Source organism: Oxyura jamaicensis, unplaced genomic scaffold (genome assembly GCF_011077185.1).
Source record: "Oxyura jamaicensis isolate SHBP4307 breed ruddy duck unplaced genomic scaffold, BPBGC_Ojam_1.0 oxyUn_random_OJ72145, whole genome shotgun sequence".
NCBI classification, from domain to species: domain Eukaryota; kingdom Metazoa; phylum Chordata; class Aves; order Anseriformes; family Anatidae; genus Oxyura; species Oxyura jamaicensis.
The window spans coordinates 231,681-246,801 of NW_023310890.1; the positions used below are offsets into that span (position 1 = coordinate 231,681).

The 15,121-nt window shown below is 45.1% G+C and overlaps 1 protein-coding gene across 1 annotated transcript in view; it reads right to left on the bottom strand.

Moving 5' to 3' along the window:
- The window catches only part of LOC118159805 (ubiquitin-associated protein 2-like), a 105,085-nt gene that overhangs the window by 74,971 nt on the left and 14,993 nt on the right, over positions 1-15,121 (bottom strand). The window contains exons 4-5 of the mRNA XM_035314358.1: positions 14,073-14,226; positions 12,617-12,694 (exon numbers count right to left, since the gene is read on the bottom strand). Coding sequence (XP_035170249.1) covers positions 12,617-12,694; positions 14,073-14,226 — 232 coding nt within the window. The remainder of the gene's footprint in view (positions 1-12,616; positions 12,695-14,072; positions 14,227-15,121) is intronic.

Consider the following 15,121-nt stretch of genomic DNA (forward strand, 5'->3'; position numbering starts at 1 on the left):
GGGACTTTATGGGTGGTGGTTGGCTTACTAGAATCGGGATAGTTGTACTGGGAATATGTGGACGGTTGTTTAATAATTCAATAATTTCATGTTTAATACCCTGTTTTACGAGACTAATACACTCGGTTATACAAGGATTGCAAATACCTGTGGTACCTGTTGACCCAGAACCAGGGTAAGGGAAAACCCATTCCCTGATGATAATAAAAACAAAAGAGGATCCAAAATTGGTACCAATTTGGTAAGTATCGACTCGATTGAAAAAAAAAAAAAAACGAGTCAATACAATGAAAAAAAATAAATGGGGGATTGTGAAGTGTGCTCATTTGATTCGTGTCAGTATGGAACAATGCTAGGGCCACATGATGAAATATAAGCTCCTATTTAAGAAAAACAGAGTGATTAGTGTACATAGTTCTTGTATCATGCAAAGGAACGGTCCAGCAATTTGTGTAAATAGAGGGTTTGAAGGGCGAACATTGAGACTCTAGTCTGGGAGATAAGAGGACCAAGGACTTTTTTTTAGGAAACGGCAGACTTTTGCATGGGACGCTGCACAAGCCTCTGATAACCAGCAAAGAGATCCACCAAATAAGGAGAAAGGGGGAGTTGAAGGATGACCGAAGGACAAAGCCTGGGAGGAAGACTAGGAGCCTTCAGCACAAGAGACCCCCAGAAAGACCACCAGAGACTGCTACGCGTGCGTCCAGAGAGGGTTTGGATTCTGGGAACTAATTATAATAACCCTGCCTTTTCTAGGAATAGTGATGAATATGTATTAGTCTAGGAGCATAAAAATCAGCCACCTGATGTAACAGGTGTGCGTCCTGGTAGAGCAGAGACTCCCGGTGCACCCAGCGCTGTTTGCTTGCCTCTATTCGCTTAATAAATCACAAAAATCCTATCTGGGACTTAATCATTTATCACATAATGAAAGTTTACACGCACTTTGGCAAGCACAAATTAACAGCTGAGAAGCAAAGCAATTCCAGCATGGATGTGTCCCAAATCTCAACCTGTGGAAAATTTTTGCTTTCTCTTAATCACTCAGTAATGCGTAGTGTCCTGGTTTCAGCTAGGACAGAGTTAATTTTCCTCCCAGTAGCTGGTAGGATGCTATGTTTGGGATTTAGAATGAGAATAATGTTGATAACACCCTGATGTTTTAATTGTTGCAGAGCAGTGCTTACACTAAGCCAAGGACTTTTCAGCTTCTCGCTCTGTCCTGCCAGCGGGCAGGCTGGGGGTGCAGCAGGACCTGGGAGGGGACAGACCCAGGACAGCTGACCCAAACTGGCCAAAGGGGTATTCCATACCATCTGACGTCATGCTGAACAATATAGACCAGCATGTTCCTGTTGTTATGTCTCCTGAATGCGCTTCAGGTTTTGTTTAAGGTTTAACAACTACTTAGGAATTCCATCCAGAGATCTGTCCTGAGGCGGGATAGTTGTGAGTGGAGGGAGCGTGGGAGGATATGGGCAGGTTTCTAGAGCAGTGGGCACCTCCGATGTTTTGGAGATTCACCCCTGAACAACTGCAAAATCCTAAAAAAATGGTAGAATGCTTGAAAAAGGGTGTCATGACTCTGGCAGTTCCAAAGTGACACAACTCACTGTAGCGTGCTAGGGCCCGGCCTATGCCTATCGAGCTGCAATTGATGCTACTATCAACCTAGTGAGAGACCCTGCAGCCACTCCAAGTCCTGTGACAGGCCCAACGGCCACTCCAACCCCTATGATGAACCCCGCAGCCTCTCTAGCTCCTGCAGGCTCTCTAGCTCCTGCAGCCACTCCAGCCCCTGAATCCGCTTCAGCCCCTGCAGCCGCTCCAGCTCCTGCAGCCGCTCCAACCCCTGTGATGGGCCCAGCATGTATTCCAACCCCTGTGGCAGACCCTGTGGCTGGGTCAGAGAAGCGAGCTGTAGCAGTGCAAGTTGCCCCTGTAGACAAGGTGAAAAAATGGTATAGAGACTCAGGTCGTTTAGAACGCAGAGAGTCTTCTGCTAGGTCTAGGTATAGAGAAGACGAGGCTGGGCCATCAGAGGAGCAGGAGCATGAAGATGAGGATGTTGAAAAATCAACAGTAACTACCCGAAACCTATACCAGCATGAGCTATGAGATGTGAGAAAAGATTTTGGTCGCTGCATAGGTGAGCAGCTTGTCACCTGGCTGCTCCGGTGCTGGGACACTGGAGCCAATAGTGTGGAATTAGAGGGCAGGGAAGCCAGGCGGCTGGGATCCCTTGCTAGAGATGCAGGCATTGACAAAGCAATTGGAGATGGAGCATGATCTTACAGCCTCTGGAGGTGTCTCCTGTCAGCTGTGAGGGAAAGGTATCCCTTCAAGGAAGAACTTATACGTCTACCAGGCAAGTGGACCACGATGGAGAAGGGAATCCAGTACCTGAGGGAATTAGCTGTACGGGAGGTGATTTATGAGGACCCAGACAATGGACAAACACCCACAGATCCAGATGAAGTCAAGTGTACACGGCAGAAGTTCGTACGGAGTGCACCATCATCATATGCCAGCTCATTGGCAATAATGGCCTGGAAAGAGGATGAGGAACCCACAGTGGGTGATGTGGCTAAACAACTCCAGCAGTACGAAGAAAGTCTCTCCTCTTCCCTACAGGCCTGCGTCTCGGCTGTGGAGAAACTTTGTGAAAGCGTCCACCAACTTAAAGAGAATACTTTGAAGAAACTCTCTGAAGAGGTCCACCAACTTAAAGAGAGTTCATTTTCCTCCCCTCCTGTACAAACCAATGTCTTTGCTATTAGGGGTAAGCGTTCATCCATGCAAGGAAGACGATATGGTGGGTACATACCCCGTGCCATCCTGTAGTTTTACCTACGTGACCACGGAGAGGACATGAGAAAATGGGATGGAAAATCTACCTCAACCCTATAGGCACGGGTACGTGAGTTGCAAAAGAAAACAATCGGGAAAAAGGTGTTCTCTGGAAAGCTTGCCGCTCCAACTTCCAGCAGGCAGTCCTTTAAACACAGAAACGAAGATTCTGACCAGGACTAGAGGGGCCCTGCCTCCAGTCAGGGGGAGGAAAGGGACAATCGAGTTTATTGGACTATGTGGATTTGGTGGCCTGGCACGTCAGATGCACAGAGGTATAAGGCTTTAGTGGACACCGGTGCACAATGTACTCTAATGCCATCAAGCTATAAAGGGCCAGAGCCCATCAGTATTTATGGAGTGACGGGGGGATCCCAGCAATTAACTGTATTGGAAGCTGAAGTGAGTCTAACTGGGAATGAGTGGCAAAAGCACCGTATTGTGACTGGCCCGGATGCTCCGTGCATGCTTGGCATAGACTATCTTAGAAGAGGATATTTTGAGGACCCAAAAGGGTTCCACTGGGCTTTTGGTATAGCTGCCTTAGAGACAGAGGGCATTGAACAATTGTCTACCTTGCCCGGTCTCTCAGAGGACCCTGCTGTTGTAGGGCTGCTGAGGGTCAAAGAACAACAAGTGCCAATCACTACTACAACTGTGCACCAGCAGCAATATCGCACCAACCGAGACTCCCTGATTCCCATCCATGAGCTAATTCGTCAACTGGAGAGCCAAGGAGTGATTAGCAAGACTCATTCACCTTTTAATAGTCCCATCTGGCCAGTGCGAAAGTCTAATGGTGAGTGGAGACTAACAGTGGACTATCGTGGCCTGAACGAAGTCACACCACCACTGAGTGCTGCAGTGCCGGACATGCTAGAACTCCAGTACGAACTGGAATCAAAGGCAGTGTCTTGGTTTTAGCTAGGAGAGAGTTAATTTTCCTCCCAGTAGTTGGTAGGGTGCTATGTTTTGGATTTGGGATGAGACTAATGTTGATAACACACTGATGTTTTACTTGTTGCAGAGCAGTGCTTACACTAAGCCAAGGACTTTTCAGCTTCTCTCTCTGTCCTGCCAGCGGGCAGGCTGGGGGTGCAGCAAGAGCTGGGAGGGGACAGACCCAGGACAGCTGACCCAAAGTGGCCAAAGGGGTATTCCATACCATCTGACGTCATGCTAAACAATATATAGGGGTGGCTAGCCGGGGTGGGGGGCCGGCTGCTTGGGGATAGACTAAGCATCGGTCAGCGGGTGGTGAGCAATTGTATTGTGCATCACTTGTTTGTACATATTATTATTATTATTTTATTTTCCTGTCCTAATAAACTGTCCCTATCTCAACCCATAGATTTGAGTTCTTTTTCTCGTTTCTCTCCCCCATCCCAGAGAGGGAGGGGGGAGGGTGAGCGAACGGCTGTGTGGTGTTTAGCTGCTGGCTGGGTTAAACCACAACAGTCCTTTTTGGTGCCCAACGTGGGGCTCGAAGGGTTGAGATAACGACAGATCTGAATAGAGGGTATTAAAAAAAAAAAAGTTTTGATAAACATTTCATCAGTTTAATATTTACTAATCACAATGTCGATTTTTGTGATCTCAAGTCTGCTGTGCCTGTTTTCCGAATTGAGTTACATAGCACATTACTTACTGTATGTGTTCCCTGTCGTGTTGCTTATCAATGCTGGGGGTTGGTACAAGGTTATTATTTTGCTGTACTGTGTAACACTGGCTTATGATACGATAAAGTTACCGGTCATGAGACTAACCCGGTATTTGTACTCAGCACTGTCAGCAACTCCATACTTTGGGAATCCTACCTCAGAAACTATTAATAATTACACTTTTAATGCTTTTTCTTCAGGGAGCCAATCTATGGAGGGGTCAGGGGAAGATGTTTTTTCCCATTTGTTCACTCTCCCTTTCTTCTCCTCCAGGCGAGTTATGGTAGCTTTCCAAAACTTCGAATATCCTTGGGATGTTCAGACCAGCATGTTCTCATTGTTATGTCTCCTGAATGCGTTTCAAGTTCTATCTAAGGTTAAACAAATACTTAGGAGTGTTATCCAGAGATCTGTCCTGAGGCAGGATAGTTATGAGTGGCAGGGAGAATGGGAGGATATGGGCAGGCATCTAGAGCAGTGGGCACCTCCAGTGCTTTGGAAATTTGCCCCTGAACAACTGAAAAATACTAAAAAACTGGCGGAGTGCTTGAAAAAGGTGTGTCATCATCCTGGCAGTACCAGACACACAGAAATCACTGCAACGTGCTGGGGCTTGGCCTATGCTTACCGAGCTGTACTCAATGCCAGTATAACCCCAGCGACAGACCCGGTGGCCACTTCAACCTCTGAGACAGGCCCAGCAGCCACTCCAAGCCCTAAAATGGCCCCAAGGCTGAGCCAGGAAAACAAACTGTACCAGTGTCAGTTGCACCCGTAACCAAGGTGAAAAAATGGTACAGAGAGTCAGGCCGTTTAGAACGCAGAGAGTCTTCTGCTAGGTCTAGGTGTAGAGAAGATGACGCCGGGCTATTAGAGGAGCAGGAGGATGAAGATGGAGATGTCGCAAAAACAGCAGTATCCAGCCGAAACCTAAATGAGCGTGAGCTACGAGATGTGCGAAAAGATTTCGGTCGCTGTATAGGCGAGCAGCTTGTCACCTGGCTGCTCTGGTGCTGGGACACTGGAGCCAATAGTGTGGAATTAGAGGGCGGGGAAGCCAGGCGGCTGGGATCCCTTGCTAGAGATTCAGGCATTGACAAAGCAATTGGAGATGGAGTACGACCTTACAGCCTCTGGAGGCGTCTCCTATCAGCTGTGAGGGAAAGGTATCCCTACAAGGAAGAAGTTGTATGTCTTCCAGGCAAATGGACCACTATGGAGAAGGGAATCCAGTACCTGAGGGAATTAGCCGTACGGGAGGTGATCTATGAGGACCTAGACAATGAACAAATATCCACAGATCCAGATGACGTCAGGTGTACACGACCCATGTGGCGGAAGTTTGTACGGAGTGCACCATCATCATATGCCAGCTCATTGGCAATAATGGCCTGGAAAGAGGATGAGACACCCACAGTGGGTGATGTGGCTAAACAACTCCGGCAGTACGAAGAAAGCCTCTCCTCTTCCCTACAGGCCTGCGTCTCAGCTGTGGAGAAACTTTCTGAAAGCGTCCATCAACTAAAAGAGAATACTTTGGAGAAACTTTCTGAAAAGGTCCAGCACCTTGAAGAGAGATTATTTTCCTCCCCACCTGAACGAACCAGTGTCTCAGCTATTAGGGGTAAGCGCCCTTTTGTGCAAGGAAGACGATATGGTGGGTACATACCCCGTGCCATCCTGTAGTTTTACCTACGTGACCATGGAAAGGACATGAGAAAATGGGATGGAAAACCTACCTCAACCCTAGAGGCCCGGGTACGTGAGTTGCAAGGAAAAACAAGCAGGAAAAAGGGGTTCTCTGAGAAACTTGCTGCTAAAACATCCAGCGGGCAGTCCTCCAGACACAGAAATGAAGATTCTGACCAGGATTAGAGGGGCCCTGCCTCCAGCCAGGGGGAGAAAAGGGACAATCGAGTTTATTGGACTGTGTGGATTCGATGGCCTGGCACGTCAGACAAACAGAAGTATAAGGCTTTAGTAGACACCGGTGCACAATGTACTCTAATACCATCAAGCTATCCCAGCAGTTAACTGTATTGGAGGCTAAACTGAGTCTAACTGGGAATGAGTGGCAAAAACACCGTATTGTGACTGGCCCGGATGCTCCATGCATCCTTGGCATAGACTATCTTAGAAGAGGATATTTTAAGGACCCAAAAGGCTTCCGGTGGGCTTTTGGCATAGCTGCCTTAGAGACAGAGGACATTGAACAATTGTCTACCTTGCCTGGTCTCTCAGAGGACCCTTTTGTTGTGGGGTTGCTGAGGGTCGAAGAACAACAAGTGCCAATTGCTACTACAACTGTGCACCGGCGGCAATATCGCACCGACCGAGACTCCCTGATTCCCATCCATGAGCTAATTCGTCAACTGGAGAGCCAAGGAGTGATCAGCAAGACTCATTCACCTTTTAATAGTCCCATCTGGCCAGTGCGAAAGTCTAATGGTGAGTGGAGACTAACAGTGGACTATCGTGGCCTGAATGAGGTCACACCACCACTGAGTGCTGCAGTGCCGGACATGCTAGAACTTCAGTACGAACTGGAATCAAAGGCAGCCAAGTGGTACGCCACAATTGATATCGCTAATGCATTTTTCTCCATCCCTCTAGCAGCAGAGTGCAGGCCACAGTTTGCCTTTACTTGGAGGGGAGTCCAATATACTTGGAATCGGCTGCCCCAGGGGTGGAAACATAGCCCTACAATTTGCCATGGACTGATCCAGTCTGCGCTGGAGCAGGGGGAAGCTCCTGAACACCTGCAGTACATCGATGACATCATTGTGTGGGGTGACACAGCAAAGGAAGTTTTTGAGAAAGGGAAGAAAATAATCCAAATCCTTCTGAAGGCTGGTTTTGCCATAAAACAAAATAAAGTCAAAGGACCTGCACGAGAGATCCAGTTTTTAGGAATAAAATGGCAAGATGGACGTCGTCAAATCCCAATGGATGTGATCAACAAAATAACAGCTATGTCTCCACCAACTAGCAAAAAGGAAACACAAACTTTCCTAGGTGTCGTGGGATTTTGGAGAATGCACATTCCAAATTACAGTCTGATTGTAAACCCACTCTACCAAGTAACCCGTAAGAAGAATGATTTTGAATGGGGCCCTGAGCAACGACAAGCTTTTGAACAAATTAAGCAGGAAATAGTTCATGCAGTAGCCCTTGGGCCAGTCCGAATGGGACCAGATGTAAAGAATGTGCTCTACACCGCAGCCGGGGAGAATGGCCCCACCTGGAGCCTCTGGCAGAAAGAACCTGGGGAAACTCGAGGTCGACCCCTAGGGTTTTGGAGTCGGGGATACAGAGGATCTGAGGCCCGCTACACTCCAACCGAAAAGGAGATATTGGCGGCATATGAAGGAGTTCGATCTGCTTCAGAAGTGGTCGGTACTGAAGCACAGCTCCTCCTGGCACCCCGACTGCCAGTACTGGGCTGGATGTTCAAAGGAAGGGTCCCCTCTACACATCATGCAACTGATGCTACATGGAGCAAGTGCGTTGCACTGATTACTCAGCGGGCTCGAATAGGAAACCCCAGTCATGTGGGAATCTTGGAAGTGATTATGGATTGGCCAGAAGACAAATACTTTGGGATGTGATCAGAGGAGGAGGTGGCCCGTGCTGAAGAAGCCCCACTGTACAACAAGCTACCAGAAAATGAGAAGAGATATGCCCTGTTCACTGACGGGTCCTGTCACATTGTGGGAAAGCATCGGAGATGGAAAGCTGCTGTATGGAGTCCTACACGACGAGTTGCAGAAGCTGCTGAGGGAGAAGGTGAATCAAGTCAGTTTGCAGAAGTGAAAGCCATCCAGCTGGCTTTAGATATTGCTGAACGAGAAAAGTGGCCAGTTCTCTATGTCTATACTCATTCATGGATGGTAGCAAATGCCCTGTGGGGGTGGTTACAGCAATGGAAACAGAACAACTGGCAGCGCAGGGGCAAACCCATTTGGGCTGCTGCATTATGGCAAGATATTGCTGCCCGGGTAGAGAACCTGGTTGTAAAGGTACGCCATGTAGATGCTCATGTGCCCAAGAATCGGGCTACTGAAGAACATCAAAACAACCAGCAGGTGGATCAGGCTGCTAACATTGAAGTGGCTCAGGTGGACCTGGACTGGCAACATAAGGGTGAATTATTTATAGCCCGATGGGCCCATGACACCTCAGGCCATCAAGGCAGAGATGCAACATACAGATGGGCTCGTGATCGAGGGGTGGCCCTGACCATGGACACTATAGCACAAGTTATTCATGATTGTGAAACGTGCTGCAATCAAGCAAGCCAAACGGTCAAAGCCTCTTTGGTATGGAGGACGATGGCTAAAATATAAATATGGAGAGGCCTGGCAGATCGATTACATCACACTCCCTCAAACCCGCAACGGCAAGCGCCACGTACTTACAATGGTGGAAGCAACCACCGGGTGGCTGGAAACATATCCTGTGCCCCATGCCACTGCCTGAAACACTATCCTGGGCCTGGAAAAGCAAGTCCTTTGGTGACATGGCACCCCAGAAAGAATTGAGTCAGACAATGGGACTCATTTCTGAAACAACCTTATAGATACTTGGGCCAAAGAACATGGTATTGAGTGGGTGTATCACATCCCCTTATCATGCACCAGCCTCCGGTAAGGTTGAGCGATACAATGGACTGTTAAAGACTACACTGAAAGCAATGGGTGCTGGGACATTCAGAAATTGGGATGCACATTTGGGAAAGGCCACCTGGTTAGTCAATACTAGGGGATCTGCCAACCGAGCTGGACCTGCCCAATCAAACCTGTTACATACTGTAGAGGGGGATAAAGTTCCTGTAGTGCATGTAAGAAACATGCTAGGTAAAACAGTCTGGGCTACTCCTGCCTCAGGAAAGGCAAACCCATTCGTGGGATTGCTTTTGCTCAAGGACCTGGATGCACTTGGTGGGTAATGCAAAAGAATGGGGAGGTCCGGTGTGTACCTCAAGGGGATTTAATACTGGGTGAAAGAAGCCCATGAGTTGGACTGTATTATGTTAGTTATTATATAATACTGTATGTCATCACTACTATGATTCCTATATGTCAATGTCCTATTAATGGTATCACAGTAACAGCCACACAGATGCTGATGAATGAATTTTGATAGAAATGGACAAGCACAGACATGTGATGGAGTGAGAACGGGCTTCAGTGTGTGATGATCCAACATCACACACCATCTCTTCTGCCCGTAAAGACTGCTGTGACAGATGGAGCCCCAAGTCAGTCATGGACTAAACAAATTTAATTTCAAGTATATATATGAAGGTGGTGACTAATCGGAATGTATTGAGACGTGTGGGACCTAAGCATGACATAAATGGTATGGAATAAGGGGTGGATACTGTCCTAGTTTCAGTTAGGACAGAGTTATTTTTCCTCCTAGTAGCTGGTAGAGTGTTATGTTTTGGATTTGGGATGAGACTAATGTTGATAACACACTGATGTTTTAATTGCTGCAGAGCAATGCTTACACTATGCCAAGGACTTTTCAGCTCCTCACTCTGTCCTGCCAGCGGGCAGGCTGGGGGTGCAGCAAAAGCTGGGAGGGGACAGACCCAGGACAGCTGACCCAAACTGGCCAAAGGGGTATTCCATACCATCTGACGTCATGCTGAACAATATATAGGGGTGGCTAGCCGGGGTGGGGGGTCAGCTGCTCGGGGATAGGCTGGGCATCGGTCAGCAGGTGGTGAGCAATTGCATTGTACAGCACTCATTTGTACACAGTAGTAGTGCTATTATCATTATTATTAGGACAGGAAAGAAAGGAAAATAATAACAAACTGTCTATCTCAACCCACAGGCTCCATTTTCCTGATTCTCTCCCCCATCCCAGAGAGGGAGGGGGGAGCGTGAGCAAACGGCTTTGTGGTGCTTAGCTGCCAGCTGGGTTAAACCACAACATGGATCTACTTCAAATCCATGCTCTCCTGAGTGCCAGCAATCAGCATTGTTTGTACGCTGTCTACCTACTACCCTTCATAGTTACAGGGAATGTCACAGTCATTAACAGAAGATCTACCGCATAAGGAAACTAATGCCTACAGCACTAAAGCTGAAATTCTCATAATCAAGCTTTGCTTTTTTCTTCCCCCAATAAATAGTGCACTATCACCACAGAATCCACCCCATTTCTGCTGGTTTCAGCGCATGTCATTTCTTAAAATTATTTTTTTCTACGATGAAGCAGTGATGTGATGGCCCAGCAAATCTCCCCCTAGAAAGCAGCCAATAAGATAATACCAGCCTGAGAAGGTACCTTAAAATAGCTAGAGTGCGTTGTTTGGATATTAGCTGACCCCTATTTTTGTATATGTTGCCTAGATTCCTATGCACATACTGCATGAAGCTTTTCTAAAAAAAAAAAAAGGGGGCTCTGTTGTGATTACCAATCTATATACTTTTCGCTGAAGTACTTTATCCCCAGATGTGACTATTATTTTGGGTAACAGCAAATAAAGACTACTGAACAAAATGTCAATAAGCTTTTTTTTTTAATATCTACTAATAACCAGAAGGTTACACATCCCTGAAAAGACGTGAATTACACAGATTTATGTAATTCCCTGCAGATTTCAAGGGCTTGCATTATTAAATTAAATTAGGTATTTCCTGCCATATAACACACACACTTGTAATATAATGATCCTGAAGACATTCAAAGGATTTATCACGGACAGTTAAGGAGACTTCATCAAGACACTTTGTTCGCATGAATGTAGTCTAAACTACTGGGTTACAGATACACAGTATACACTAACCCGGCAAACAGAAATTGGTTTAAGTTGTTCCTGTTTCTTCAGTCAGGTATGTCAGTTTGATACTGATGATTAAGTGCCTTGGCTTAAGACGTACAACATTCATCTGGAGAGCAACAGAGTTGACAATGAACACAATTAATTGCTCATAAAACAAATCAAAAAACAGAACTTGAAATTAACCTTTAAGTTTCACCCAACAACTTAAAAAAAATCCTACCTTTGTATTTACAACTTGTATAAAGAATTATTTTATAAAGCAAACACTTAAAGCCTTAAGTTCCACCTATAACACTATATACCACACTCTCCCCTGTGAAGCGCTCTCTGCAGAAGCCATTTCATGCCTGCTGATTACATGCACAACTAAGTCACTCACAACCCTCTGGAAGCTACACGTCTTTGCATCTTTCCACTCCTTCAAGATACAGATTTGGAGACAATGAAGTTGGATGTGCCAGTCATTGAATGCCTCGTTACTAGATATTCCAAAGAGAAGAGTCCTTTTTTGAAGGTAGGAATGTTTTTCCACAAAGTGGACATTACTTACTATGTTAGCCCTGCTAACAGTTTAATACCCATCTCCCAATACAATCCCAGGTTACCCATTTCCCTTCTTCTTGCTTCAAGAAAAACAAGCATCTTTCCACTCAAACCCATGAAAATCCAAACAAACTATGCATCCCTTGATTCCGCATCAAGTTCATTGTCAACACCATTCCCATCTCTTTTACAGGATGCACAATTCTACCTATGACTCCACAGTGCTCTTTCCACAGCTCTTCTCATCAACAACTTCATGCCAAAACTTCTCACCAAAAAGCCTCTAAGTTGGCTAATGCTCTCTGACTGAGTACTGAAAGCAGAAGACAAACCTAACAACAGGATCCACCCCAAAGAAATGGGGCAAGCACACAACAAATCCCTCCCCAAGAGCTCCACAGATGGAATCTTGTGCTCTGCTGCTACCAATGTACATCTTGAGGAGCCCAGTGCACTCCAACTTCCAGGCTGCCATTATTCCATCTGAGAAAACAGCTCTCAATAGCCAGAGCACACCAGCCTACCACATGAAAAATTGCAAAAGTAATTGATATAAATCACCTTTAAGTCACTCTAAGACCAAATGATGAGAAGGGCTATGGGGGGTGGCAAGTACCTAAATTAAAAGTGGCTGAAGTGCTTATGGAATCAAAGGATAACCAAATGCTTAAATTTTTAAGTAAACACATAAAGGGGGAAGGGGGATTCAATTTCAGGAAATGAAATCAGGGCCAGTCCCACACCAATGCCACCATCTCACCTCTCCCACGGCCACGTTTTCCACGGTCTGAAGGCCTGTCTCCTTGATTGCTGTCTACTCCATTCTCTTCATCTCTAACTGTGGAGAGAAGACAGCTTAAGAGAAAATTTAGAGACTCATACATAAGACAATATCTCCTGTCTGCCAGTGTCACATCCCTACACAACAAGGAGAATTTAACTGTATTTAAATCAGACGATGATGGTGACAGAAGGCTAGGTGTTTGAAAAGCACTACAACTTCTATTTTGTGGGAAACTGCTGAGTAGATATTCTGAAAGATGGCTGACTCCCTGAAAAAAAAAGATGACTGTCCACTTAAAACACTGCTGAGTATTTTGTATTGCACAGTTTGTCCTAATAGCAGCAACAAAACCATTAACACATGCATAAAAAGGTGGGAAGAAAACACAAGATCTGATAACCATCTGAAAATCTTTAGTTTCAGTTTAGGAAATAAACAAGCAGCATCTGGTTCTTGCAAAAATCTTGCCTCTCACTTTCATTTTTGATGTTATTCTATTCTACAGAGCTTCTCAATGCTTTCAATGGCACAATATTTTAATATATTCCAATAATTAATTAGAAAAGTTGGCGATTATTGTTAATATTTTTCCTGCTTCTAAGGGAAAAGGATTTGTTTTTTTTTTCATCTCTCTCCATTCTCTGCCCATTTATCAGTGCTGTTGATGGCTCTTATAGGCAATACATGTAGCTTAGACATTGCTAATAAAACTTAGAAGAAAAAGGCTATGTGAATCCAACGGCAATTTAATGTGTTTGAGGACTTGTAAGTGTTAGGTCAGAGGTTGGACTAGGTGATCCTGGAGGTCTCTTCCAACCTGGGTGATACTGTGATGCTACCTACTTTGGAAAATATTAGTCCTCTTTTGGACACGGTCCTATTGTACCTGTATAAACTGTAGCTTTTTTTAAAAATGTTTTAGTTCACAAAGCACTTTCTTCATTGTAGTAACTCACCTGTGGCTAGTTTATGTCAGTAATACATGCTAGAGATTAATAATGATCCCAGTCTTTTCATTCCCCTTATGAGAAGATGAGAACATCTTCAGGTTCTCCCACTCATAAAAGAAGATTGAGTCAAAGATGGATATTTTTTTCATTAAAAGAAACAAAGTATAGCAGCTGTGCAGTGAAATACTTGCTCTCAGTCTTACAAATAATTATAAAACTGAAATAAAAGAACAGTAAGCACAAGATCAATTAATCAAAAAAATGACAAACTTAAATTTAGTTCTCTGAAAAATAAAAGCACAGACCATCCCAAAACTAAGTCATATAGAGGGATCAAGCATACCTGTCACGTAAACAAGTTATAACCACTTAGGCACCAAGCTATAACTCTGACGTTTTTATTCCATTAAGCATTTGCTCTCAACCAGTTTCACCTGCAAGAAAAGTGCCTGAAGCTTTTAAAAATGAACCCCTGTACATACACTCTCGGCAACGGCTGCCTCCTCTTCCCCGTCTGTTGGAACTTCCCCGTCCACGACTCACTTCTCTGTCCCCTCGTTTTTCTCTGTTCTCTTTGTTTTCTGAACTTTCTTTTCCAAGGCTTTTCTTCTTTCCCCCTACAGTCTCCCAAGAAGTCTATTTGGATAAAACAGAATTAGAAACAAAAGTCAAAAAGAAAGAGGCTTCTCTGTATACTTCTGCCTCTCACCCCTCCAGGTCATGGGAAAAAAACAGGTATTTGTATAATATCACATCAGTAAATACCTACCATAAACTACACTGACACAAGTGGAAAACCAGGCTGTATTTTTTGGGAAAAGATAGGAAAGAAACAAGTTATAGAAACTGAACTTTCTTATGAAGTGTGAGAACACCAAATATTTCCAGCTATATATTAATTATATCAATTTTATATATCAATTTTAACCAGTCCAAAGAAGCCTAAATAAGACCGCAACAGAAAAAAACATAGCAACATTTTCCATTTTAACTACCTCCATAAATCTAACAAGGGACCATACACAGAGTGTGGTATAATTGCCTAAAGCAACTAGCAAAATAAAACTATCACATTTTTTTAAAAATGTACAGCCTTGAAGAGGCTTTCCAGGTAGGGTGTAGCTGTATTACCTGAGCATTCCCTAGGCTTCCGACCTTAGATGCTATCACGCTGGGGGAACCTGGTGTGCTGGCTCTAAGGAACAGGACGGAGCATAGAGTGGAGACACCACGGCTAGGCTCTGTGACCAGGTGGGGACTCAACTGTTCTTGTGCACACCGAGACCAATAAGCCGCACTTTTTGCTACCCTGAGCAAACGACCTGTCATGTTTTGACAAATGCTGTACTATAAGGTACTTTTGCTCATTATAATATCCTTATAATACCAAAACACACCTCCATCTCAAAAGCTTCCCGCCTCCAAGGTGCAACCATCCCTCACTGAGCACGCGCTCTGAATTTCTCGGAGCCTATTCCTTTAAACAGAGACAGGAAAACTTTTCACCAATCATAACTAAGAGAGAGGGGAT